Here is a 25,964-nt window from a genome sequence, read left to right as displayed (position 1 = left end):
TTCTCGGGATTCTAAAATTTTTTCTAGGTGCTGTAACGTCCAACGCATTTACTGTATTATCAACAAATTTCTTCGCTCTCACACTGACATCCATATCTTGATTTTTCTCTAATTTATTTTTCATTAATTTAATAAATTCATCTATATTAAACTCTCTATAATTGATTACACTAAGTTTTCTATATTTATTATCAATTTTATTCACACTCAGTTCAACTTTTAGCCAAGCATGGTCCGTTATTTTAGGTTCTTGCATTACCTGCACTTCTATTTTATTATTAGCGAAAATTAAATCTATAATTGTCTTACTATCTTTCGTAATTCTCGTCGGTTTATTTACATATTGTTTCATGCCTAAGCTCAACATTGTCGTTTGTAACATTCTTGTATAAAACGAATCTAACATAATATCTATATTAAAGTCTCCTATTACCATACATTCTCCTAGTATTATTAACTCTTCTATTATATCCTCCAGAAATCTCACGAAATCAACATGCGATGCACTCGGTGAATAATATATTACCATTATTATTCCTCTATACAATTTTTCTTTCGCCTCAATTGCAGCACATCAACAATTCGATTCTAATTTTTTTATTAATACTATTTCATATTTAACATCATCCCTTATATATAAAACAATCCCTCCTGTATTTCTATTTTCAGCATCACATCTAATTATACTATAACCTGGCATGTTCACTTTACCGTCTTCAATTTCAGCAGTCAATCTTGTCTCTAATAACGCTATGAATGCCGGATTTATTTTCTTCATAATCTGATGCTGTATCTCATCTTTATGCGCCATCAAACTTTGCGCGTTTGTATACAATATTATTTCCGCTTCCTTCTGTAGTTGCTATTTCGCATCCTCCCAGCTGTCTCTCCTCTTCTCCTCCTGTATCGCCCTTTTAAATGTTTGGACATTCCGGGCTAAGGGCATCGTGTTCATCACTTATCTTCAGGTTGTATGTTCGAATTTTAAACATACAATTTACACATTTTTTCTTTGTCGCCGTACATTCAATCGCTTTATGATTTCCCGCACATTTGTGGCATGTTTCATCTCGCGTACAATTTTTTGCAATATGATAGTATCCCCAGCATTTAAAACATCTTTTAACATTAATGTGATTGAATATAGGACATTTTTTCCATCCTACGTTTAGTTTCTCTTTTTTCAACATCAATTCATGCGTTTCTTCATCTACTTCAATTATTATCGAACCTTCTTCTTTTCCTCTTCTTTTAAGCTGATTACTATCATTTTTTATTTCTTTAACTATTTTCTTCACAATTCGCATTTGGACTCCATTATTTATAGCATCAATTCTATTCTGCTTCTTGATTGTAGTTATTAAGTCATCATCATCCAACCTCATTTCTTCTTCGCTGACATTGATAATTTTTATTTTGGGCTTCATCTGCGGTGATTCCTTAACTTTGAAATTTTCTCCTAGTTTGTCCTGTACTGTGGCTTTCAACTTTTTCATTTTCTCTCCAGTTTCACAATCCATGATCACTGTTCCCTTGCTTCCTTTTTTTAGCTTCGTTATTCCTATCGCCATGTTTTTGATATCTACCTTTTCTTTTATAAATTTTTTTGTAACTTCATTCTCTTGTTGAATCTTGGGTTTAATAATTATAACATTCTCTTTTTTTTTCCTTTTTAACCGCCTCACTATAGCTCTTTCGTATTCCTCCTGTTGATCCCCCTTATCATTCTTCTCAACTCTTTTAGCAAAATACATAAATCTTTAAAAATAGAAGTATAAATTTTCTCTGTAAAAATATTTCATTTATTTCATAATCATTTTATACAGGTGAATATACATATAAGAAGATATATGCATATCTGATATATGCCAAATATTTATTTCTACGTATCAAATAATATATGTACATATAAAATAATTTAAAAAAATAAAAAAACAAAAAGAATAAAAATAAGAAACAAAATGTCGACATCGCAGGTTTTAAACCTGGGTTTTTTCTGATTCTTACTGTTCTGAAATGATGCCCATCCTTGGCCCCAGTGTGAGTAAGACCCGTAGAAGGATCACAGATAGCTTCCTCTAATCAAAGGTCTATCTCTTTCTGCTTTTTCTCCATGAATCGGCGTTTCGCCTTTGCATGCCCGACGTACTCGCCAGTGGTCGGTAGATGGCTTTTCTTACATGACACCGAAGATGACACCGAGGTCACCGAGGTGCACGAATTCTATGAGGTTCCACTGGCTGAGGCACGCTCGTCCAGCTCAGTCCCCGCAGTCATTCTCAATGGTCAACGACTCTCGGGACGATACTACATACGGAGGACGTTCACATCGCTTCTCGTATGTCCGACATGAGCTCTTTTACCCAGATGTCCCTTCAGACAGTTCTGTCGTCTTCTTTTCTATAGGCTTGCCAGTCTTCTTGGCAGTGAAACCAAGGGCTGATAGCCTCTCCAATCTTATGGACGTGTTCTTTAGACGCTCCATCTTCTTCATCTTCGGCATTGATTTGCCCGAAGACATCGACTTCGCAGACACATGTTTATCCATGGGGCCTGCGGTGCACTCCATGCAGCTCATCATATGCTGACGATCCAGCGGGAACTGGGACCATATCCCTGCTATTCCGGTCCATGGTATTCGACTCCATGACTGTCATCTTTTTATTCTCATTCATACCCATAGATCGAATAAAGTCAGTTTAATTTTGATGTATCTTTGACCTAGGACGGTTGGCTTCATCACGCCTAATGAGTCTGCCTTGCTTGGCTTTTTTAACGAGATAAGCTCCTCTTGAGCGCTGATGCGTTCTTAGACCCTTGCCAGCTTGGCAGCCCCTCGACCATGACAAGATGGCGTACCGTCGGAAGGGGCAAAAATTCTAACCTAACCCAATTCAACTTTATTTTCAAAACTGAAAATAGGTTTGGGTTAGATTAGAACGTTTTCGGGATGATGGTGCAAGGGAAAGGGCGGAGCATAAATGCTGTAAACAGCCTTTCTTTATCAAAAATTAATTCGTTATATCTTCTAAACCAATGCCGTCCGACTTGATTCTTGTGCGAAATTACGCAGGACACTCACTTCTACAACATATCTATACGGCGATTAAATTCATGAGATGTGATCTTTTATATATATTTACCAAAAAACCTTTAAAATAAAATATAATTGAAGAAGTGCAACGTTATTTACAATTTTTTAGTAACTTTAATTCCTTTCCTTTTAAAAATTATGATTTCTGCATGACCTTAAAAAATTAGTCCTTTGATATCACGCAAAATGTTAGAAACAACAATCTTTTATTCGTAAGTAGGAATAAAAAAACGAAGAACTTTTATCTAAAGTAGGAAAATAAATATACTAGGAATTACTTACAATATGTATATGTATCCTTAAACTCTTTAAGCCATTACATTCTATTTGTTTTTCAGATATTCCGCTTTAGCTACACCGCCAGAAGATCCACCTGCGAAACAGCTACACATGGCTTATAAGATCTTTCAAACAGACACTAAACTCATCAATCTTTTGCTGCAATCACATGGTTTTGTAGAGGTAAGGTATTAGCAAAATATGTATTATATACTTCGTGTGTGCGTGTCTTTGTGTGTGCGTGTATATGTACGTGTGCGTGCGTGCGTGCGCGCGCGCGCGCGCGCGTGTGTGTATTGATTGATTGATTGATTGATCTTTATTAGCTTTCTCAGCTATTTGTAATACAAATCTAGTTTACATTAATTACAATATACTCCTTTAACATTCGCTTAAACGGCACAATTCTTTCATTCCGCTTTATTTCAGCTGGCAAGGCGTTATACATTTTCACTCCTTCGTAAAACATACTCTTTTGCGCACTCCTTGTTCTGCGATATTTTATTGCAATATCCCCAGCTTGTCGTGTTTGCCTTTCACTCTCATTTCAAACAATTTCTAACCTATTTCTTAATTGCTCCGGTAACATGTTCCTTAAAACCTTAAAAATAAATATACACACATTATAATATAGCCTCTGTTTTATGGACATAAACTGCAGCGCTTGCAGCATACGCTCCACTTTGGTATGTCTATCACATTGCAATATGATCCTCATGGCCCGGTTTTGTGCTTTTTGCAATTTACTCATCTGTGTTTCTCCCATATCAATTAACAGCGTCGCACAATACTCAAAGTGAGGTGCTATAATTGTCTTATATACAATACATCTAGTGTATGCCGATATATAATTACCTATTCTATTCAAAAAACTCGTTTTTTTCCCTATTTTCTTTAGCATATAATCACAGTGGTCCTTAAATCGTAGTCTATCGTCAATAATTATGCCTAGGTATTTCATTATTTCCACACGTTCAATCTCAGTTCCATCCAAACATTTCAATGTTATATTACCTCGCAGTTCTTTTCTTATACTTCTAACAATCATATATTTCGTTTTTCCTGCATTCATTTTTAACTTATTTATATTCATCCACTCTTCTACTATAGTAAATGCCATATTCATTTTGCCCTCTAATTCCGCGCTGCTTTCTCCAGTTACATATATTAACGTATCATCTGCAAACATTTTTATACTACATCCTTCTGGACAGATTTTTATTATATCATTTATATATACTATAAATAATAAAGGTCCTAATACAGATCCTTGCGGTACTCCATATTCTGTGGTCATTAATTTAGACCATTTATTGTTAAATTGAACCTGCTGTGTTCTATCCTTTAAATATGATCTTAACCATTCTATAAACATTCCCCTAATTCCATATTGATATAATTTCTCTAATAATCTTTCTCTATCTATTGTTTCAAAGGCTCGCTTAAGATCCATGAAAATTACCCCTACCATTTTTGCCTCACTAACTATCAATTTCCACTCATCAATGACTGTTTGAATCGCTGTTTCACACGAATACTGTTTTCTAAAGCCCGACTGATGTTCTGTTATAATACAGTTATCTTCCAAATATGTTTCAATTTGCTTTTTAACTACTAATTCTAACACTTTTTCAAATATTGGTAACATATTTATAGGCCTAAATTCACTTGCTTTTCTAGCTTTCTCTACTTTTGGAATCGGTATTATTGTAGACGTTTTCCAACCTTTTGGACAGCAACCTTCCTTCAAAGAATTATTTATTATATCAACAAATTCCTCTTTTATTACGCAAAATGCTGTCTTTAATATATCGCTAGTTATTCCCTCCTCTGTACCTTTCTTTTTCGGTAGTCCCATAACAATTTCCTGTAAATGCTCTATACTAATCATTTCAAAATTTTCCATAATTCCCTCGTTTTCAATAACATAAATAATTCTTTTACATGCATTTCCAGTTTTACTCCCATTTATAGATTTTACTATACTATTAATACTTTGTATATAATATAAATTAAATTTATCTGCTATATTGCATCCTTCAGTACTGTCTAATATTTCAAAATCTATATTCTCTACTTCCCTCTTACCTCCTGGTTCGCCCCTAATTATTTCTTTTAGTGTTTTCCACATAGATGTAGGATTTTCTTTATTAAGATCTATCATATTTTCATAATATTCTTTCTTCTTTGTCTTAATTAATTTAACTACTGTATTTCTTTCAATTTTAAATTGCAACCAATTTTGTTCCGTGTCATCATACAATGCCTTCCTATATGCCTCATCCCTTTTGGCCGCTGCTTCTCTTATTTCATTCGAAAACCACTTTTTCCCTTCCCATATTCTCGGAATTCTAAAATTTTTTCTAGGTGCTGTAGCGTCCAACGCATTTACTATACTATCAACAAATTTCTTCGCTCTCACACTGATATTCATATCTTGGTTTTTCTCTAATTTATTTTCCACTAATTTAATAAATTCATCTATATTAAATTCTCTATAATTCCTAACACTAAGTTCTCTGTATTTATTATCAAATTTATTCGCATTCAGTTCAACTTTTAGCCACGCATGGTCCGTTATTTTAGGTTCATGCATTACCTGCACTTCTATTTTATTATTAGCAAAAATTAAATCTATAATTGTTTTACTATCTTTCGTAATTCTCGTCGGTTTATTTACATATTGTTTCATGCCTAAGCTCAACATTGTCGTTTGTAACTTCCTTGTATAAAACGAATCTAACATAATATCTATATTAAAGTCTCCTATTACCATACATTCTCCCCGTATTATTAACTCTTCTATTATATCCTCCAGAAATCTCACGAAATCACCATGCGATGCACTCGGTGAATGATATATTACCATTATTATTCCTCTATACAATTTGTCTTTCACCTCAATCGCAGCACACCAACAATTCGATTCTAATTTTTTTACTAATACTATTTCATATTTAACATCATTCCTTATATATAAAACAACCCCTCCTGTATTTCTATTTTCAGCATCGCATCTAATTATACTATAACCTGGCACGTTCACTTCACTGTCTTCAATTTCAGCGGTCAATCTTGTCTCTGATAACGCTATGAATGCTGGATTTACTTTCTTCATAATCTGATGTTGTATCTCATCTTTATGCGCCATCAAACTTTGCGCGTTTGTATACAATATTATTTCCGCTTCCTTCTGTAGTTGCTATTTCGCATCTTCCCAGCCGGCTCTCCTCTTCTCCTCCTGTATCGCCCTTTTAAATGTTGGACATTCTGGGCTAAGGGCGTCGTGTTCATCACTTATCTTCAGGTTGTATGTTCGAATTTTAAACATACAATTTACACATTTTTTCTTTGTTGCCGTACATTCAATCGCTTTATGATTTCCCGCACATTTGTGGCATGTTTCATCTCGCGTACAGTTTTTTGCAATATGATAGTATCCCCAGCATTTAAAGCATCTTTTAACATTAATGTGATTGAATATAGGACATTTTCTCCATCCTACATTTAGTTTCCCTTTTTTTAACATCAATTCATGCGTTTCTTCATCTACTTCAATTATTATCGAACCTTCTTCTTTTTCGTTTCTTCTAAGTTGATTACTATCATTTCTTTTTTCTTTAACTATTTTCTTCACTATTCGCATTTGGAATCCATCATTTATTGCATCAATTCTATTCTGCTTCTTGATTGTAGTTATTAAGTCATCATCATCCAATCTCATTTCTTCTTCGCTGACATTGATAATTTTTATTTTAGGCTTCATCTGCGGTGATTCCGTAACTTTGAAATTTTCTCCTAGTTTATCCTGCACTGTGGCTTTCAGCGTTTTCATTTCTTCTCCAGTTTCACAACCCATGATCACTGTTCCCTTGCTTCCTTTTTTTAGCTTCGTTATTCCCATCGCCATGTTTTTGATATCTACCTTTTCTTTTATCAATTTTTTTGTAACTTCACTCTCTTGTTGAATCTTGGGTTTGATAATTATAACATTCTCTTTCTTTTTCTCTTTAACCGCTTCACTATAGCTCCTTTGTATTCCTCCTGTTGATCCACTTCCTTCTCCCTGTATCATTCTTTTCAGCTCTTCCAGCAATTCCTGCTTTACATTTCCCAATTCTTCACGAACTATTTCCTTGACCATCATTTTAATTTCCTTCTTACATGCTGTTTCATCCTTTATTTCTTTTACAACTTTTACCAGCCAATCTATTTTTACGTCAATAGTCGATGATCCACTCGCTCCTGATATTCTATTTCCACTACTTGGCGTCGTAAACGAACCTGTAGATCCTGTAGATCCTAGCCTGTCCCTGCCACTCCCGGCCACTGCCGATGCCTTCTTCATGTCTGCTTCACTTTCAATTGTAAATCTGTCAAATGGGCCAGAACACGGTACCAATTCTTGATTTTTATCGTAAATCCTATGCTTGCTTACACATCCTGGATGGTAAAACAGCTTAATTCGATTCACCTGATAGCAAGACTTGCATGTTACCACCTGATTTTTTATTGTCTTTTTACATGCCGAGCATCGATATTCAGCATATTCATCGTCCATGCCGATAATTATCGGCCGAAACCGCAAATATCAGCGTAAGCGATCAGTCACCTCTGTTCCACTGTCACACGTCAGCACTTTTGTGTCCACCTTTAATGTCTACCTTCCGTGTGAGACTTTGGTATCCCAAACAGAAAATGCACTTCTCACGCCCACAAAACAGCATATCCCGGCTAGATAACACTCATGGCTAATGCCGGTCTATGCCGCTATGACTTGAATAACTTTCTATCACTCCCCGTAACTATTTAACCGTTTAAAAGTTATTACTTTTGCGGAGCGATGTTTGACACGTCTTCTCCTCCAGAGAGAGAGAGAGAGAGAGAGAGAGAGAGAGAGAGAGAGAGAGAAGGGGGAAGAGGAAGGAGGGGGAGAGAAGATATGTAAAATACATTATTTATAAAAATCCATTAAAAAATACGAACGAGTTGCATCAAAATATTGTACAAGAATGTAAAGCTGTTTCAGCAACTACAATGTTCTAAAATGTTTGTTTAAAGTTTGATTGTTATTATTATTCTTAACAAACAATGGAGAACATTTTAGGGATTTTTGCTGTAATAAAAAAAACTGTGAAGTAAATAAATTGTACCCTAAATTGTATATTTCAAATTTGTTTGGATTTAAAACTTCCAAGTGCGATTTCTCGTACTTATTTGCTTAAATTAAAAAAAAAAAAAAACATGGTTGTAAAGAGAATCAAAAGGACTTTATAATAACATTATTTAAAATTTTTGAGGAGATAGCTATTCGAATTATGAAAGAGATGAAGCGGCACGGTTAAATTTATTGCATTTATACATCCCTATTGAAAACAAAATTAATCTCTTCTAGCATTTTCTGCAAAAATCACAAAATAAGCAGAGTGGAATCTTTTCAATAAATATCCTATATATACAGAGTGTCTGATATTGACCGTATCATCTTTTGTGAGTAGATAGAGCAGGTTAAACCGAGAAGAGAAATCCTTTATTATCTTACGATTTTCCTAATAATTCGTCGCACGCCTAGCGACGGCAAACTTTTGGCTTGTCTCTTCTCGTTGCGCGCTTATATTCGTAAATTGGTCGATTTTTTAAATTAATTTCTCAATAATTATTACGAAAATCGCAAAATGGTGAAGGACTTTTCTGCTCGGTTTCATGTGCTCTACCTTCACACAACGGGTGATGCGATTGACTCCAGATACCCTGTAGGTAAAACTGACGTTTAGAAAAGGCAGCCCCGATGACCTTGATCTTGACATATATTGTCACTCTCGTGAGTGATCTACAGAAGATTTTAGCCGTCGTTCGTTTTTTATCAAAAAGTTATTAACAAAAATATTTAAAAAATATAACAGTGTTTTAGCCCGAACAGGCTATACACGAATTATTAAATATATTATTCTAAATACATATTATTTTATATGATTGCTCAACGTGTAACGCGAATACAGATCACGTTACGAGCGTTGATTGAACAAAGCGCTGACAATGCAAGCCACGCGCTAAGCCCGAGCGACCGTGCTCATTTCATTGCGAAAACGCGGAAATCAGGGCAAGCGGAAGAAAGACATTGCGAAAATGCAACGTAGAAGTCCTACTTAAAAGCGAAATAAAAAGGAATAAAGAAATTGCGAAAGTGCAAGCAAAGAAGTCCTACTTAGAACTTAGCTTGCATCCGGATATTGCCAAAATCAAGCGACACGACACACAGCCTTGTCGCTAAACGACCCCCTCCCGGATAGCCAAAGGGAGTTAATAAAAAGGTCCACCGCTAACAAACGGCGGGCAGTCTTAATCCTTAATCAATATTACGCGGGCAGTATCGCTAACAGCCGCGAGTATCAACAGCAAGCGTCGGTAATTATTGCAATATCGAGTAATCACACTTAGAAAATCGTGGACATCGAGAAGCGAGTCTCGCGACGATCAACCCGATTCCAAACACGCGCACGCGAGTATCAATAAACGCGATACGCGACATGAGTAGATAATAAATACGAGGACGAAATATAACTAAGACCATTTGTAATGAATAAAAGTTTTATTTAACATAAAAAGTGTCCAGTGCTACGGGTAACCCGCCAGACGCATCCCAGATTTCTAAATCTTAATCCGGCAACGATCCCGAAATTTACCGTGCCTCACCCGAGGCATAACAACAGTATGTAGAAATAAAGTAAGTATGAACGGAAGAAAGTAATTTAAAACAGTGAATTATATGATAATTAAAAATATTATTTATTGAATGCGTGGAATAAATAAATACATACATGGGCAGAGGATTCTGATATAAAAAATAGTCGACGAGTATGCAAAATGAGAATTTTAATCAGTATTTAAACGATCTAATGAATATATAGAACTAATTATTTCAAAGAAAGCCTCAATGCGTTCGTAAAAATTGTGTACTCTTTTAAATAAAAATTTTGCGAGACAATTCGTGAATTGATAATCGTGTGTGCTGTAGCAAGAAATACTTGCTCGTATATCTCTCCACAATCTTTCTATATTTTAGGTGTGAACACCAGTTTTAGGATCTATAAAATTAGCCGAATGGTTTACCGTAAATGTCTAGAAAAAGGGCAACTTCACGGATGACCTTGACTCAATCGGTCTCCTTCCTTTTCCGTTAATCCGTTTATCCTTTAATTTCCTACCTTTCTCTTCTTTTCCCTGCCCCTCTTTCTCAATCCATCCTCCTCCTCCTCTGTTCTCGCATTAAAATTTCCCTATTAGCGTTCTTACCCTTTTCTTTCCCCTCCCATCCATTCCTTTAATCCTTCCAACTTTCTCTTCATATCTCCATTCACATATAGCCTCATTAATCTCTTGTCCCTACTCTTTCATTCTGCTTTCTTCTTCCTCTATTTCCCTTTTCTCTTCTATTATCATTCCTTTCTTAATTTCCATTCAACATGCCGCTACAAGCTCTTCCCTTTCTATTCTTTTTTTTTCCACTTGAACACTCCACTTATTATATATTCAGGTAATATCTCCCTCATCTTTTCCCACCCTCTTTTGTCTATTCACGTCACATCATTATCATTACATCTCATCCCCCTATTTCTTCCTAAAATTCTTTATCCTTATTACTTATACCTGCCATATTCCAAAATGCTACTTTCCATACTTTCTCCTTCCCTCTATTTATCTCTTCTACTTTTCCATCTTTCCCTCTCCCTCTCTTTTTTCTCCATTCCTTGTTTTTTTCTCTTTTTCCTCTTCCCTTTTCTTTCCTTTCCCTTCCATCTTTGCTATTTCATCTAACTTCCAGTTCATCTTTCTCTTTTTCCATGTCATAGCATTATGAATCTTAATTCTTTTTCCCCTCATTTTCCTGTCCTTAATCATTAACTCGCTCCTCTGCTCCAAATTACGCATCCTCAAAATAACTATCTCCATCTTTCCCTCTTTTCCTCCTTCTACTCTTCTTATTACTTCTAATTCTAGTCTTAATTTCTTCATTATTCCTTTTACCTCTTTTTCTATTTCCTCCTTTCCTCCTTTAATTCCTCTTATCACAACGTTTCTCCTTCTCTCCTCCCTTTTCTTCATCTTTAGCATTCCCTTTATTTCTCTCATTCTTTCCTCAACTTCTCTCCCTTCTCTTTCTCTAGTTTTCCTCTCTTCCCTTACTTTCATTTCTTCTAAACTTCTCTCCACCTCCTTTAATCTCTCGCTTATTTCCTCTTTTTCCTTTTCCCACTTCTCCTCTTTCTCCCTCAACTGCCTTTTCATATTCTCTGGTTCTTTATCTTTCTTTCCTGCCCTCTCTTTTTTTCATTTCTTCATTTATCTCCTTTAATACCACTCTTAATTCTATTTTACACTCTTTTTTATATTCTCATACACGTATTTTTCTGCCTCTTCTCTCTCTAGCCTCGTCTTTGCTTCCATCTGTGGAGATCTTTTCCCTTTTTCTCCTTCTACATGCCCATTCCTCTTGCTTTTCTATAAATTCCCTATACTTCCTACATGCCCACTCCTTGAAAGCAAGTTCATAATTTCATCACAGTTACTTTGATCTTGAAAGCAATTTCATAATTTCATCAGTTACTTTCAAGATCAATTTTAAGATTGACTGATCATGAACATGTGATTTGAGAAGAATAAAAATAAATTTTCATAAGTGTAATTTATTAATTACATTATTCTTGCGATCTTGCAATTGACTGAAACTGTCACATCGTAAATGAAATAATTTCGAAAACGTAATAACGTATAATTCATGCTTTTTAAAATAATAATTATTTATTATAATTAGAAATAGTTATTAATTATGATAAATAATTAATTTTTTTAAGTATTATCATTATACGTTTCATGTTTTTTACCGCATTCGTAATGCAAAGGTTTTAAAAGATCGTTCGTCTTATCTCGCGTCAATTACGCGCCACACGCACGTCGCAACTTGCACGGTACATGTCGCGTTTCTCGCATCGCTAGGCAACGTAACAATGTGATCGCGCAGTCTCCGCGGTCCGTCGCTAAATAATAATCGTGCAGCAGTTAACGACAATGCATAGCATGAAGATTCTCTGCGCTGTGAGTAAGCAGGTGAGTGAGTGAATGCGTGAATGAATGACCGAATGAGAGAGTGTATGAGTGTTGTGTAAAAGAGAGAAGGAGAGCGAGAAAAAAAGTGTATGCGTACGTGCGTGCGTGTGTATAAACGTCTCTCCCTTATTCCCTCCTTCCCTTCCTTTTCCCTTCTCACTCTCTCTCTCTCTCTCTCTCTCTCTCTCTATCTATCTATCTCTTCCTTTCTTTTACGCACACACTCCGCCATACACACATCGCGTGTAGCAATCAGCTGATTGCAGCGTCCGACGAGCGACGATCCGGAACAACTTTCGCTAAAGTGACGTTATTTTAAGAAATACGTAATCCTGATGTAATTTTAAGACACTTCCTTCTTTACCAAAATTTTATTTAAAGCATAATTTTATGTTATAAGATAAAATAATTAGCGACTCATGCGGTGGTAATAACGCGTCGGACGCTCAGCTGCGGCACGTTGCGCCGCTTCTGCTTGCCTTCTGTACTCGACGCGTGATTTGCTGACTATTTTTGCTTATAACTCAAAAATTACGCTTCAATTCAAATTTTGATAAAGGAAATATCGTCTTAGAATCGTATCAGGAATACGTCATTTTAAGGATGGAAGGTTGTTCTGAAACACCCTGTATATACCCCGCTACCAGATGTGGCGAGGTAATGTGGAACTCTCACCCACTGAAAACCCTCTCTGTACACAACTTCCTCAGATCAAAACTAACAATCTTATTCCTTTTTGCGACATAGCAATCTAAAGACCAGTGTAACAGTATATAGTTCAGTGTCTATGTGTATCAGTCTGTATTATGAATAAAAATTTATACCCTTTCTAATAAAAGAACCCCATTATTCCCGCTCTAATAAGCTTTCACTCATAGATATTTAGAATATATATTTTTTTTAAGGCTGAAGTATCCATCGCTCGCCCGCCATTATTGACTCTTATACAATTTTATATCATCAATTTACAAAACCTCTCGGTATACAACATTTGTCGTAAAAGATTTAGAATTTTCTTCAATAAGATGTCCTTGATTGCTGAGCTCATCAATCTTAACTTTGACACTCACCCTTTTTGCTTTAGAGAATGATACATAGAGTTGTCCATGAGTAAATATGGGATGTAGCAGATAAATTTCAACTTTTTGTAAAGTTTGTCTCTGAGATTTATTGATTGTCAACAAATGACATTCGAATAGGAAACTGTCTCCGTTTGAACCTAAACGAAAGTTCCGAGTCATTTGAAAAAAAATCGATCCTTGGGAGGAAGATGATCTGATTTCGAGCAGGATCAATCAAAACCTCCGCATAAATAAGATTAATTTTCAGATCAATAACATCAATGAATCTTGTGCCATTGTAGAGTCCTTTCTTGATATTCAAACTCCTTAATAGGTTAATTATAGCACAGACTTTTATTTTAAGTCGATGAACTGGCATTCCAGAGGGTATCACGGAGTTTAAAAACTCAGTTGGAAAATTCAATTGCTCTTGTGGATCATCACTCACAATAGAATCAATTGAGAGATATTCCTTTTTATCTTTTTCCGTTAGAACGAAGGATTTCGTCATTAATTTTGAACGTGTCCTCATTCTTAGACAAAGGATCGCTCGATCTGGATTTTTTCGAATCTGTTCCATAATAATTCTATCTCCAAAAATCTTAGTGATAAGAGATCCTTTTGTTATAAAATCCTGAGGAATTTTAATTATCTCGAGATGTAGTCCCACAATGTAACAGGCTCGCTTTCGCGAGCGCGTGAATTAGCTCAATCGGGATCAAGACTCGAGAAAGGGGTGAGACACACGGTAAACGTTGGGTGTGATTTAGTCTATTTATTTTTGTCTCTCCGACGGTGGTCACAGTACAATGCGAAGCGAGTTCGTGACGGCTTACAGAGCACGGGTAAAAGAGCGCGAGAGATATTCGGTGTGCTATAATTATTGCGTGATAAATCGGTGCGGAAATTTCGGGAGCGCGTGATAATGAAAGTGCGCTAGTAATTCTGACGTTATTTTCGATGTATCGAAATCGTTGGCGTACGGCGAGGTCGTGTTTATTTTGACGGCGCGCGAGACATATAAGAAACAGGGCGCGGTGGGTCGGGCGCGTGTACGGCAAGGCCGTGTTTATTTTGACAACGCGAGGAATACAATGGAGTGGTATGCAATAGGTATTTCGGCGCAGTGATTAGTTTCGCGAGTATCGTAAAAACGTGGCTGATCGTTGCCGCGTGGTTTTCGCGTATTCCCAATTCCCAGTTGTACGGGGGAGATCGAATGGAGGGATCGGGCGGAGAACTCTCCGTCCCTGCTTTCGTACGCGGAGTCGAGAATAGCTCGGCGAAGTTGAGAAAGCTCGATGGGGCAGCAAACTCGCAAACTTACAGTCCGGCTGGCTGGAGTGGTCGGATATTAGACCGTAATCTAGGAGAGCGGCGAACATTCCGCTCTCGTCGAGTTGGTCGGAATTGCGTGAGGATTTTGGAAACTGCACGGAAATCGAGAATGCTCGGCGGAGGCAGCGAACACGTCAACTCCACGTTCCGTCGTTGCTGCGAATTTAGGATCGGATCTGGTATCGTATCTCGGAGCGTACTGTTCGAGCGGATTCAGGTGCCGGTCTGATGCCGAGATGTAATCCGGCGGCCTTTTTATACCGAGCGCATAACGGTAACCGCGTCGCTTATTCTGGGGGTAACCACGCGTTGTTTTCGGGATCGGTAATTAACGATGCGCGCCGCTACCCCGCGGCGGGAAAACGACGCGGCATTTTGGTATCGGAGCGCTTGGTACTTTTCGGAGGCGCTCGGCGGTATTCGGAGTTCGGGCCGTAACGGCAGCCGTATAACGGCTGTACGGCATCTCCGATATCGTTCGGTTATTGCGAAAGTATTATAAAAGGGCGCTTAGCGCTTCTGCCACTGCCCGGCCGATATTCGCCGGGCGGCAGACTTCTGGCGGGTCAACTGCCAGGTAACAATGGGATGTGCATTGTTACAGATTGATACTTAAAATTATTTATAATCTTATATTCAATATGATATAAGCTTTGTAAATATATACTGTTCATATAATTACTCTTAAAAAAGAATTTCTTTTATTGAATAAATTAAAAAAAAAATCACATCCATGTAAATACTGCATAATTTAGTACTTTATATTTTTCAGGAAAAATTTCTAATTTTAAATTTTTACAAAAAGCAGTGAGATCCTATAAAAAATCTTACAAAAGTAAAAAGAATACGCCAAGTATATAAAAAACTCCCAACTTGTATGCAAAAAAAAGTTTAATATTTATCCCTAAAACATAACTTTTAAAAAAATTTTTCCTTGAAAAATAATTTTCATAAAAAATAAAAAAATTAAAAATGATTTTCCTTTAAAAAATAACTCTCAAAAATAAAAACCTTTAAAAAGTCAAAAATCAAAACTAAATATGAAATCAAGTTAACTAGCCAAGTACGTAGAAGCAGTTCAGTTTGTGAGCTTATAATTTGAAATAATATTTGTTGGGGAATTGACCTCGCCGAATTCGCCCGAATCTTTAGAAACGCTCAGAGATGAGTGAAAAGCTGTGTGTAACGCGAATCCGTAGATCCGCTGGAGGACAAGGAGATTTTAGAAAAGACTCGAGTGCAGATAGTCTTAACTAATTATTTTATTTTGAATAATAGGAGCGAGCGACGGCAAGTATTCCGCGATTCTGACGGAATCTTCGAAACGTCCTGTTAATGACTGCCTTTAACGCGGTTCGGAAATCTTGATTAAGAGTTTCTTGCTAGAAACTCTCGCGAGAGCGAAAATCTTGTACGCGGATGCTGGATGGAATTTGGCGCGAGGCGGAAGACACTCGCGATGCGGGTAACGAGTGTCGAATCTCGGACTCTACACAATTAACGTTCACAATGTCTTAGCATTAACGGAGTAAAGAATACAGTATGAGTACAGTATGAATACAGTATAACCGAATTGGCCGTGAGAATATGAACGCGATTGGATGCGAGACAACTTGGAACGATTTTGAGACGAGTAAGCCACTGTAACTCCGACACGAGCGAGAATAGAGAAAGAAAGTTGATCGAGATCGATGAACATCGACCGGCTCGAATCGTCGTTACAGGCAAATTAAATCGACCGACCGCAGAAGCTTGCACTCGGCCGATGGAAATAGCAAGGGTTTTTCGGCATCGAACGTTCTAGAACCAGGTATTTGTTACGGTTTTTCACTGTAAGAATCACGCAATCACGCACGAGCAGGTGATCGCGATGCTATTTGTTCTCGCTCGTGTTTTGTTTTACTCGTTTGAATTTGACAACGATGTTCGCCGTTGAAATTTAGACACAAAATTTAATGTGGCAATTTTGAACAGTATTTGTTTGATAAAATCAGTCTTGCATTTAAAGAAATATTGTAGATTCTCTCGAGAAAAATAAAATGCATTTTATTTTTATAAAACTACGCTATTATGTCTTCCCTAAATAAACATTATGTGTAATATTGTATATAAAATAACACAATTATATTGCAGATTTTATTACAAATAATTATATGTATAAGTATAATAGAAATTTAAGTTAAGTTTTATAAACAAAATTTTGTTTACAAAACGCTTTTTTTTACTTTTGTACGATTTTTTTGGCTGAGTTACACAATATTGAAAGTGAATTTATATTTTTAAAAAATCATTTTTAAGGCACAGAACAGAAAAAATAAAAAAATGTGTAAAAGTGTGTCGAACTTCAAGCTTCAAAATGCTTTTTAATTTTTTTATGCAAATATTTTTATAACCGAGATATAAACCGAGTTTCAGCGATTTGAAAATAATGCAATTTTTAACATATGAAAAATGTTCCCCCTTTTCTTAAATAGTACATATTTAAAGTGTATAGCTTGTCGGGCGAGATTGTTATGCTAAACGCAATCTCTTGCAAACTTTTTTTGTAAAACAACAGTTTGAAACTTCAAAAAATGATTTGGAATGCGTTCATAAAAAGTTTGCTTTCCGAAAACTATCCGAAAACTAATTATATGATACGTTCATAAAACGTTTTATCTTGAAATCACTCTTGGATTGTGTTGAAAGAAAAGTCTTGTATAAATGCAATTCATGAATAATTCGTAATCCGTATGAATTTAATTTCTATAATTCTGACATATAGTGTATATTCTTTTCCACTATTCAATTATAGAAATATATTAAAACGCGTAAATTGCAGCGGAGTTCATTGCTTTGATATTACAATTAAATCAGATACTATACCACAGTAATATAGAGGCCATTATTATCACAACAAACTCGGCCACTGGCGCCAGTGATCATCGATCATTGTACAGGTGCCATTATAGAGCGTCTATAAGTAATGTTATGATTGTGTCTGCTGTGTGTGTGTGTGTGTGTGTGTGTGTGTGTGTGTGTGTGGGATAAAAATAGCAAGATTGATTAGTCAGGTGGAGGGAGAAAGAGTTTGTCATGTAGATAGCTAGGAGGAAAATAAGTATTAGTTTTTTTCCCGGTTGAGTGACAATACTCGGTCTCGAATTTGGGTCCTCCGCGTTTTCAAAGGTCTTATTGTTAGTATGGTGAGCTATCTGGAATCTTATTAAAGTAAGGATTGGATGAAGTATTTATGGCGAGCGCCTGCCATGTTAAACCTGGAGTCCGCCACGTAGTGTTGCTTAAACATCGATAGTTAATACTTCCGATAGTATCGATAATTTTTAGATAAAATTATCGATGATATTGATAGTATCGATATTTCAGTTCAAAATAAAAAAATAAACAACAGAAATTATGCACGTACTATTATGTTTAATAACATAAAAAATGTTGTTTTTATTAATATACAAAACAATTAAAAATTAAAATTTTATAGAAAAACAATTTATTGATTATCAATCAATGGAAAATTTTATTTTAAAAATAGTAATGCATTTAAGTTTTTGTCCTTTAGCCTATTCCTCTTATTGGTCATAATATCGCTTGCTTTAGAGAAAATGCATTCTGACGAAACCGAAGTTGCCGGAATGCACAAATAGTATTTATCGGTTATTTCTCGAAGCATATTATTGGATATACTTCAATAATCTAAGAAATATGCTCGCTTTTTAATTATAGGTTTCTCAATATATTGACGAATGTCAATGAAGACATCATTCAATGGAGTTGCAACCATTCTAGTTGCTGATTATCATTTGACAAAAAAAGTAATTCATCTACTTTAGAATTCTCTTTAGTACAAGCTTATGGTGCTGCATTACGTTAACAAAGCTGATAGTTGCTTATATAGAAGCGATAAACGATATATATTCTTTTTCTAAAACTTGAATCGCCTTGTTAGCTTCTTAAAAAGTTCTAAAACTACTTCTTTAAATTTTGGATCCAAAATTGTTCCAAGTATGGCTGCCGACCTTGTATTATACAAGATCGGCAGCCATACTTGGTTTAAGCTTCTTATTTACTGAACTTATTAATGATTTTAGAACATCTTGTTCTTCAACAGCTTTTAATTTGTTTTTAAAATTTATTAATTTTGCCGCATACCTCTTGAAAGAGGTATTATGTAACAGGAAGTTATGTAGCTCTCCTCTGAAATTGTCATTGATGTACTTCAAAAAGCTCTAAAAGCTGCAATATTTCGACAATTGCTTTGAAGTCTTCGGCTGTAAGTCTCGTTGGAGCTCGTGTACATTTGTTTATGGCGATTGCCAGCTCAGTATGTACATAATAAATTTTTTTTAGCATATAATATGAACTGTTCCAACGAGTTTTTACTTCTTGCAATAATTTTAATGTCATTTGTTTATTTTTTCGCTGAATAGTATGCAATGTATCGTTTGCCAACGTATTGCTACGGAAGAACGTAACAACAGCCTTACTAATACTAATACTGCTAAGAACGGAGGGCGGTCCTCGGCGAAGCTCCACCTACGGCACGCAGACAAAGTCCATTGTGCCATTCCGATAAGCAACCCTTCAGTTCAGGCTCAATTTTCTCCAAAATAGGAGGAAAGCCTGGGAGATCACCTAGCTGCTGGGGCTCCAGGAAAGCAGAGCCCAGCAGTTCCAGTCTAAGCATGGCATAGACCGGGAAGTTACACAGCACATGAAGGGTGGTTTCCACCGGTATGTCACATGCAGTTGGACCTCGTACTGATGCCCAATTTCTGCAGGTGATAATTGAGAGTACCGTGCCCCGTGAGAATGCGAGTTACTAGCCTGGCTCCTCGTCTACTTAGTTTTTTGATGCCGCTGGCGAGGCCCTCTTTCAGAGAATCTCCAAAGAAAGCCTTTGCCTGCCTGCACCATGCCACGCCCCTCTAGGAGGCTAAATGCTGATTTCGCGAGCAATCTCCTCCTTGCCTAGGCTATGAGGAATTCCGACCGCCAGCTCCGGTCCCACCAACACAGTCTCCGAGCCAGCTTTAGCAAGCTGGTCGGCCGCCTCATTGCCCTTGAAACCAGAGTGCCCAGGCACCCAAATCAGAGCAACCTCGTTATCTCTCGCAAGTTCTTCCAGGGTGCCTCTGTATTTCCAGACTAATTTGGAGGTAGTAATCGGAGCACCAAGGACCCTCAGAGCCGTCTGGCTGTCCGAGCAGATGCTGATGCACTGGCCCCTCTCTTTGTTAGCGAGAAGTCTGTGCACAGCACAAGATCGCCACTATCTCCGCTTGGAAGACCGTGGCAAATTCACCGAGTGGGATGGATTCACTAATCCCTCTCCCTCGGCAGTAAACGCCCGCCCCTGAACCCAGGTCGATTCTGGACCCATCTGTAAAGAGAATAAGCCCATTCTTCAGCACCGGATCCTGAGGCCAGTCTTCTCGTTCTGGAAAGCACACTTTGAATGACGCCTTTAGGGCATGAATGGCTGGCATTTTGTCCCGCCCTAAAGATAGGATGAGAAAGGACTCCATCGGGAAATTTAGTGTCCCTGGTGCCGGCCTTCCATTTTCCCTCACAACTCGGATGATAAGCTCTCGATGCAGCAGCGGCGACAACCGTGTGGCACAGCGAATCGATACCGAGCAGCACTCCCATCACCGCAGTTGGCGTGGTTCTCATAGCCTCAAGAGCCCCTCTTAAAATAAGAGCCCTTAGGTGCTCTCCAGCGATTTTTTGCCGACGCGAGCTGTACCTAGGCCACCATACTACTGCAGCATATAATAGCCTAGGTTTAAGAATAGCAGTGTAGATCCAGTAGACCATTCCCGGCTTAAGGCCCCAGGTCTGACCAAAGGATCTTTTGCACAGCCAAAAGTAAGATATTACACTCTTACACCGATCGTCCAGATGCTCCTTCCATGTCAGCTTCCTGTCTAGGATGACACCCAGATAGATAGATAGATAGATAGAATATCTTTATTGTTCCCCAAAGGGGTTACAAATATTTACCTCCCTTAGCGTCTCACATACATTTCCTTAATCTAACTTATACTACTTAAACTACTTAAACTAACTTATGCTATCCTTATTCTATCTTTCCTTCCTGCCTATACACACACACACGCTAAATTCCTAACTCTTCTTAACCTATTTTGGACCTCCGCTTCCGGTTTTTAGTCCTTTACTTCACCTTCTCTCCTCTTTCCTTCCTTTCTCAATCACTCTCTCTCATTCTTTCACTCCCTCTCTTCCTCCCCCACCCTCCCCTCTGCCTTATCCTCCCTTCTCCTCAATACTTCCTTCATCCATTCTTTCCCCTCCCCTTCCTCTCCTAATATTCTTTCCACCGCCTCTTGCCAGCTTTCCTCCCCCTCTCCTTCTCCTCTCCCGCATCCCTCTCATACATGCTCCCATGTCTCTCTCTCTCTATTACACACCCTACATACTTTTTTCTCTTCACTTTCCCAATACCTACTTTCCCTCATTTCATTACCTAGCCTAAATCTTGTCACCCTTCCCCACCTCCTCTCCGACCAACCCTTTTTTAAATACTTTGGTATTCCCTCACTCTTTATTCTCTGGTACCATCTATTAAACCTCGACTCCTCTATTCTTTCTTTTCTCTCCTCCCTCTGTAACTCCTTGTCTTTCCTTTCCACTTCCTCATACTCTATCATCCCTCCCTCTCCCTCTCTATTCCATGCCAAATTCTCTAGCCCTTTTTCACTGAAATATCTCTCTCTTTCCTTCTCCCATTCCGACACTCCTCTCTCCTTTTCTGTTCTTTTCTTGATTTCTTCCAGACACTCCTTCGCTAAACCCCCTCCTTTCCCTTCTTCTAGTCTTTTTTCGAAATTCCATGCTCTTCTTGCCGCCCTACTTCTAAGTTTATCTCTTTTTAATTCCTCCCTTACCATGTATCCTGGTGTTCTCCTGTCTACTCCTAGTAACCACTTTAAGAATCTTTCTTCTACCTTCTCTACTCTATCCCTCTCCTTCCAGCCCCATACCTCTGCTCCATAACTTAACACCGTCCAAACTAATACATCAAAAATCCAGATCCTCTTCCCTATATCTTTTCCAAATTTTCTCTTTCCTATACTCCATACTTGCCCCATAATTCCCACCGCCTTCCTTACCCTGTCTTTTACATGCCCTTCCTGTCTACCATTTGCCTGAAACACGTATCCTAAATACTTTATTTCTTTAACCTCCTCTATCTTCTTCCCTTTCCACATCCACTTTACTCTTTTTCTCCTACCCCCTCCCTTTCTAAATACCATGACCTTTGTTTTCAATACGTTCACCTCCAGTCTCTTATTGTCCATATATCTTTCCGTCCTTGCTAACATTGCCCTCATCTCATCTTCCTCTTCCGCTAACAGCACTATATCGTCTGCATATGCCATGGAGAATATCTTCCCCTCTCCCAACTTAACTCCACCCCAAATTCTCCTGGCAATTTCCTCCTCCATATCTGCTATTACTATGTTAAATAACACCGGACTTAATGGGCAACCCTGTCTCACTCCTCTACCCGTCCAGAATTCTTCACTTATTTCCTCTCCTATCCTCACTCTACTCTTTGTTTCCCCTATCACCTCTTCTATCCTTTCTATCAGTCCCTCTCTAACCCCTCTTTCCCTTAAGACTCTTACCAGCACTCCCCTATCTACTGAGTCAAAAGCCGCTTTCAGGTCTATAAACACACTTACTAATTTCTTTTTCTCCCTACTAATCTGTCTTTGTGCCAGATAATTCAATACATATATATTGTCCATCACCCCTCTTCCCTTTCTAAATCCTGCCTGATTCTCTGGTATTATACCTTTCTCTTCTACTTCCTCTCTTAACCTTTCTGCCAGAATCGATGTGTATATTTTATACAGCGTTGACATAAGCGTCACTCCTCTATAATCCGTGACTTTATCCCCTTCTCCTTTTTTCACAATCGGTGCTATTATCCCTTCCTTCCATCCCTCTGGCCATCCCTCTCCTCTCCATACCTTGTTGCACGTTTCCCATACCCATTTCCTTATATCTTCTCCCCCGTATCTCCATACTTCATTTGGTATATTATCCAACCCCATAGCTTTGTTTACCCTTAAATTACTCATAATCCTATTTATTTCTTCCCACTCTATTTCCCTTTCCCTCTCTCTTCTATTCCTTCCCCCTCTTCCTCTCCGCACTCTTTCTTCTACCCCTCCTAATAACCCCATAAAATACTCCTTCCATTCCTTCATCTGTATCCCTTCCTCTACTCCTTTCCTTTTCCTCCTCTCCCTATTAACTATCTCCCATACTTTACTTTCCGTTCTCGCCTCTCCTGCTTCCCTTATTAATCTTTCTCCCTCCTCTTTCTTTTTCCTTTCACACATCTCCTTGTATTCTCTCTTTTCCTCTCTATACCTTCCTCTCTCTTCTTCTCCTCTTCTCCATTTCCTCAACTTCCGCCTTACTTCCTTCTTTTTCTCTATACACTCCTTATCCCCCCTTTTCTTTTCTCTTCCTTTCCTTCCCCCTTCTCGCTCTCTTCCAAGGCCTTCTTTATCCTTTCATTCATTTTCTCTATCTCCTCTTCCATCCCTCCTTCTTCCCCTCCTATATTTATTTCTCCTATTTCCCTCCTAAATTTCTCTCTCCCCTCCTCATTCCAAACCCCTCTCCTGCCTTTCTGCCACCCTTTCCTTTTCTTCTTCCAACTATCTTCCCCTTTTATCCAGCAAATCACCGGGTGGTGATCCGAGTCTATGTCCTCTCCTATCTCTAATCTTTCTATTTTTTCCCATATCCCTTCATTTCCTAATACATAATCTATTACCGTGTTTCCCCTCCCCCCGGTATACGTGTATTCTCCTTTTTCATCTCCTTTTATATTCCCATTTACTATACTCCATACAGTTTCCTCTAGCATCTCCACCAATCTCCTCCCTTCCCTATTACTCTTCTTATCTTTGGAGTTCCTATTCTTTCCAATTTCCTCTTCCTCCCCCAAATTTACCCTTCCTCCCATTTCTCCAGTTCTGGCATTAAAGTCACCTCCTATTATTATTCTCCTTCCTTCCTCCTCTCTCTCTTCCATCCACTTCTTTAAACCCTCTATCTTCCTCTCTAAGTCCTCGTTCACATATACTCCCACTATTCTCCATTCCTCTCCTCCTCTTTTCAATGTCCCCGTCATCATCCCTTCCTCCGTCGTTTCAATTTCTCCTATCTCCATTTCCCTTTCCCTTCTTATCCCCATTATCATTCCTCCCATTGCTCTTCCTTTTTTATTCTTTCTACTCGCGTATTGCACCCCCCATTTAAAACCCTTCTGTAACTTGTTTTTTACTCCCCTCCATCCTTTCTCGTCCACCCATGTCTCCATGAGTACTATGACATCCCACTCTCCAATCCTATCCCAAAATCCCTTATCTTTGTTTTTTAAACCTGCTACATTCCAGAAAGCCATCTTCCATATCTCTTTCTCCTTACCGCCCCCCCACGTCTCTCTGTTCCTCCTCTCCTCTCCTTCCCTCCCCTTATTACTTTCCCCTTGTCCTCCCCTCTCTCTCCCCTGTCTCTATTACTAGTCCCCTCTCAACTACCTTCCCCCTTATTCCCCCTGTCTCTCTCTCCTATACCCTACTCTCTCCCCCTTCACTTCCCCTCTTTCACTTTTCAATACTTCCTCTTCCTCATTCCATTTCCACCATTTGCCATCTATTTGCAATCCCCCATTACCTATCCGTACCCTCCTTCCTTCTCCTTCCTCTTTCCTGGCTATCTCCCTGAGCCTCCATCTAACCTTTCTTTCCTCCCATGTTAAATCATCTTCTATCCTTTCCTCTCTTCCCTTCAACTTTTTCTTATTCTCCATAACTTGTCTTTTCTGTTCCATGCTCCCTAACGTCACTACCGCCATTCCTCTCTCTCCTTCCGTCGTTATTCCAACTCTTTTTACACTCTCTATTTTTATATTTACTCCTAGTATCTCCAAGATCTTTTCTACTCCTCCTCTTACGTCTCCTTTTTCCACTTCTACTCTCCTAATTACTATATTTCTCTTTCTATCCTCTCGTTCCTTCCGCTCTAATTTTCTTTCTATTACCTTTATTTTTGTTTCTAATTCCCCTTCTTCTACTACCCCTGCTCCCTCCTTGCCCTCCTCGCCTACTCTTCCTTTCCCTTCCTTTATCCACTTTTCTAATTTCTTTTCCAGATTTTCTATCCTTCCTCTCATTTCCCTTCTCTCTTCCTCCCATTCCCTCTCCCTCTCTCTAAATTCCTCCCTTATCTTTTCCAATTCCTTTTTTATCCCTTCTCCTTGTCCCACTAAACTATCTTTGATCTCTCTTAAATCCTCTCTTATTTCTTCTCCTAGCAATTTTACCCCTGTTATTATGTCCTTTCTTAATTCCTCCCTCAATTGCCTCTCCCATCCCTCTCTATCCTCCTCCTTTCTCTCCCCCATTGCTTTTGGTGATCTTACTATGATTTTACTTGATCTACAAATAGACTCCTCTCCGTTCTTATCCTCTCTCTCTCTCTTCTTCTTCAAAAACTCTGATATATCTCCTACACTTCCTTTTCTCTCTTTCGATTGTTTTATCCCACCTTTCTCCATTCTCCCCTGCTTATCTATCCTTGTTTCCCTTTTCCAGCTTCTTGTTTTGTTTCCTTTTCTCTACTTATACTCTCCTTCTCTTCTCTATTTTACTGTCTTTGTTTCCCCTCTATCTACTCTCTTTGCTCCGTGCTCTGCCGCTCATTAGCGCTACCCCCACTTTCCCCCTATCGCGCGCTGTTTCCCTAGCGCTCCGTCGCGTCTACCGCTCTACCTATCCTATACTCCGTGCCCACTCGCCTCTAACCGCCGGCTCGTAAATGCCCTTTTATTCCCTTCCCTTCTCACTCCCAGTTCTCCCTTCACTCCCTCACTCGCTCTTTCACCTCCAGTCGCTCTCACTCAACCCTTCTCTCTCGTCGCCCCTCTAATTCTCCTCTCAACCACCGTTAAACAGCACCTTCCACATACACACGTGTCATACTCTACGTACCGGAAACGGAAGTCCCGGATGACACCCAGATATTTCACTGACACGGCCGGT

The 25,964-nt window shown here is 38.3% G+C and overlaps 1 protein-coding gene across 1 annotated transcript in view; it reads left to right on the top strand.

The window, feature by feature from the left end:
• Positions 1-25,964, top strand: part of Ttll5 (Tubulin tyrosine ligase-like 5) — a 233,363-nt gene that overhangs the window by 129,663 nt on the left and 77,736 nt on the right. Inside the window, exon 4 of the mRNA XM_070303015.1 lies at positions 3,433-3,556. Within this exon, the coding sequence (XP_070159116.1) occupies positions 3,433-3,556 (124 nt within the window). The remainder of the gene's footprint in view (positions 1-3,432; positions 3,557-25,964) is intronic.

The sequence above is a fragment of the Polyergus mexicanus genome, unplaced genomic scaffold (assembly GCF_030449975.1).
Source record: "Polyergus mexicanus isolate NDT 795.1 unplaced genomic scaffold, iyPolMexi1.0 SCAF_10, whole genome shotgun sequence".
Classification (NCBI taxonomy): domain Eukaryota; kingdom Metazoa; phylum Arthropoda; class Insecta; order Hymenoptera; family Formicidae; genus Polyergus; species Polyergus mexicanus.
This window is presented reverse-complemented; position numbering and strand designations above follow the sequence as displayed.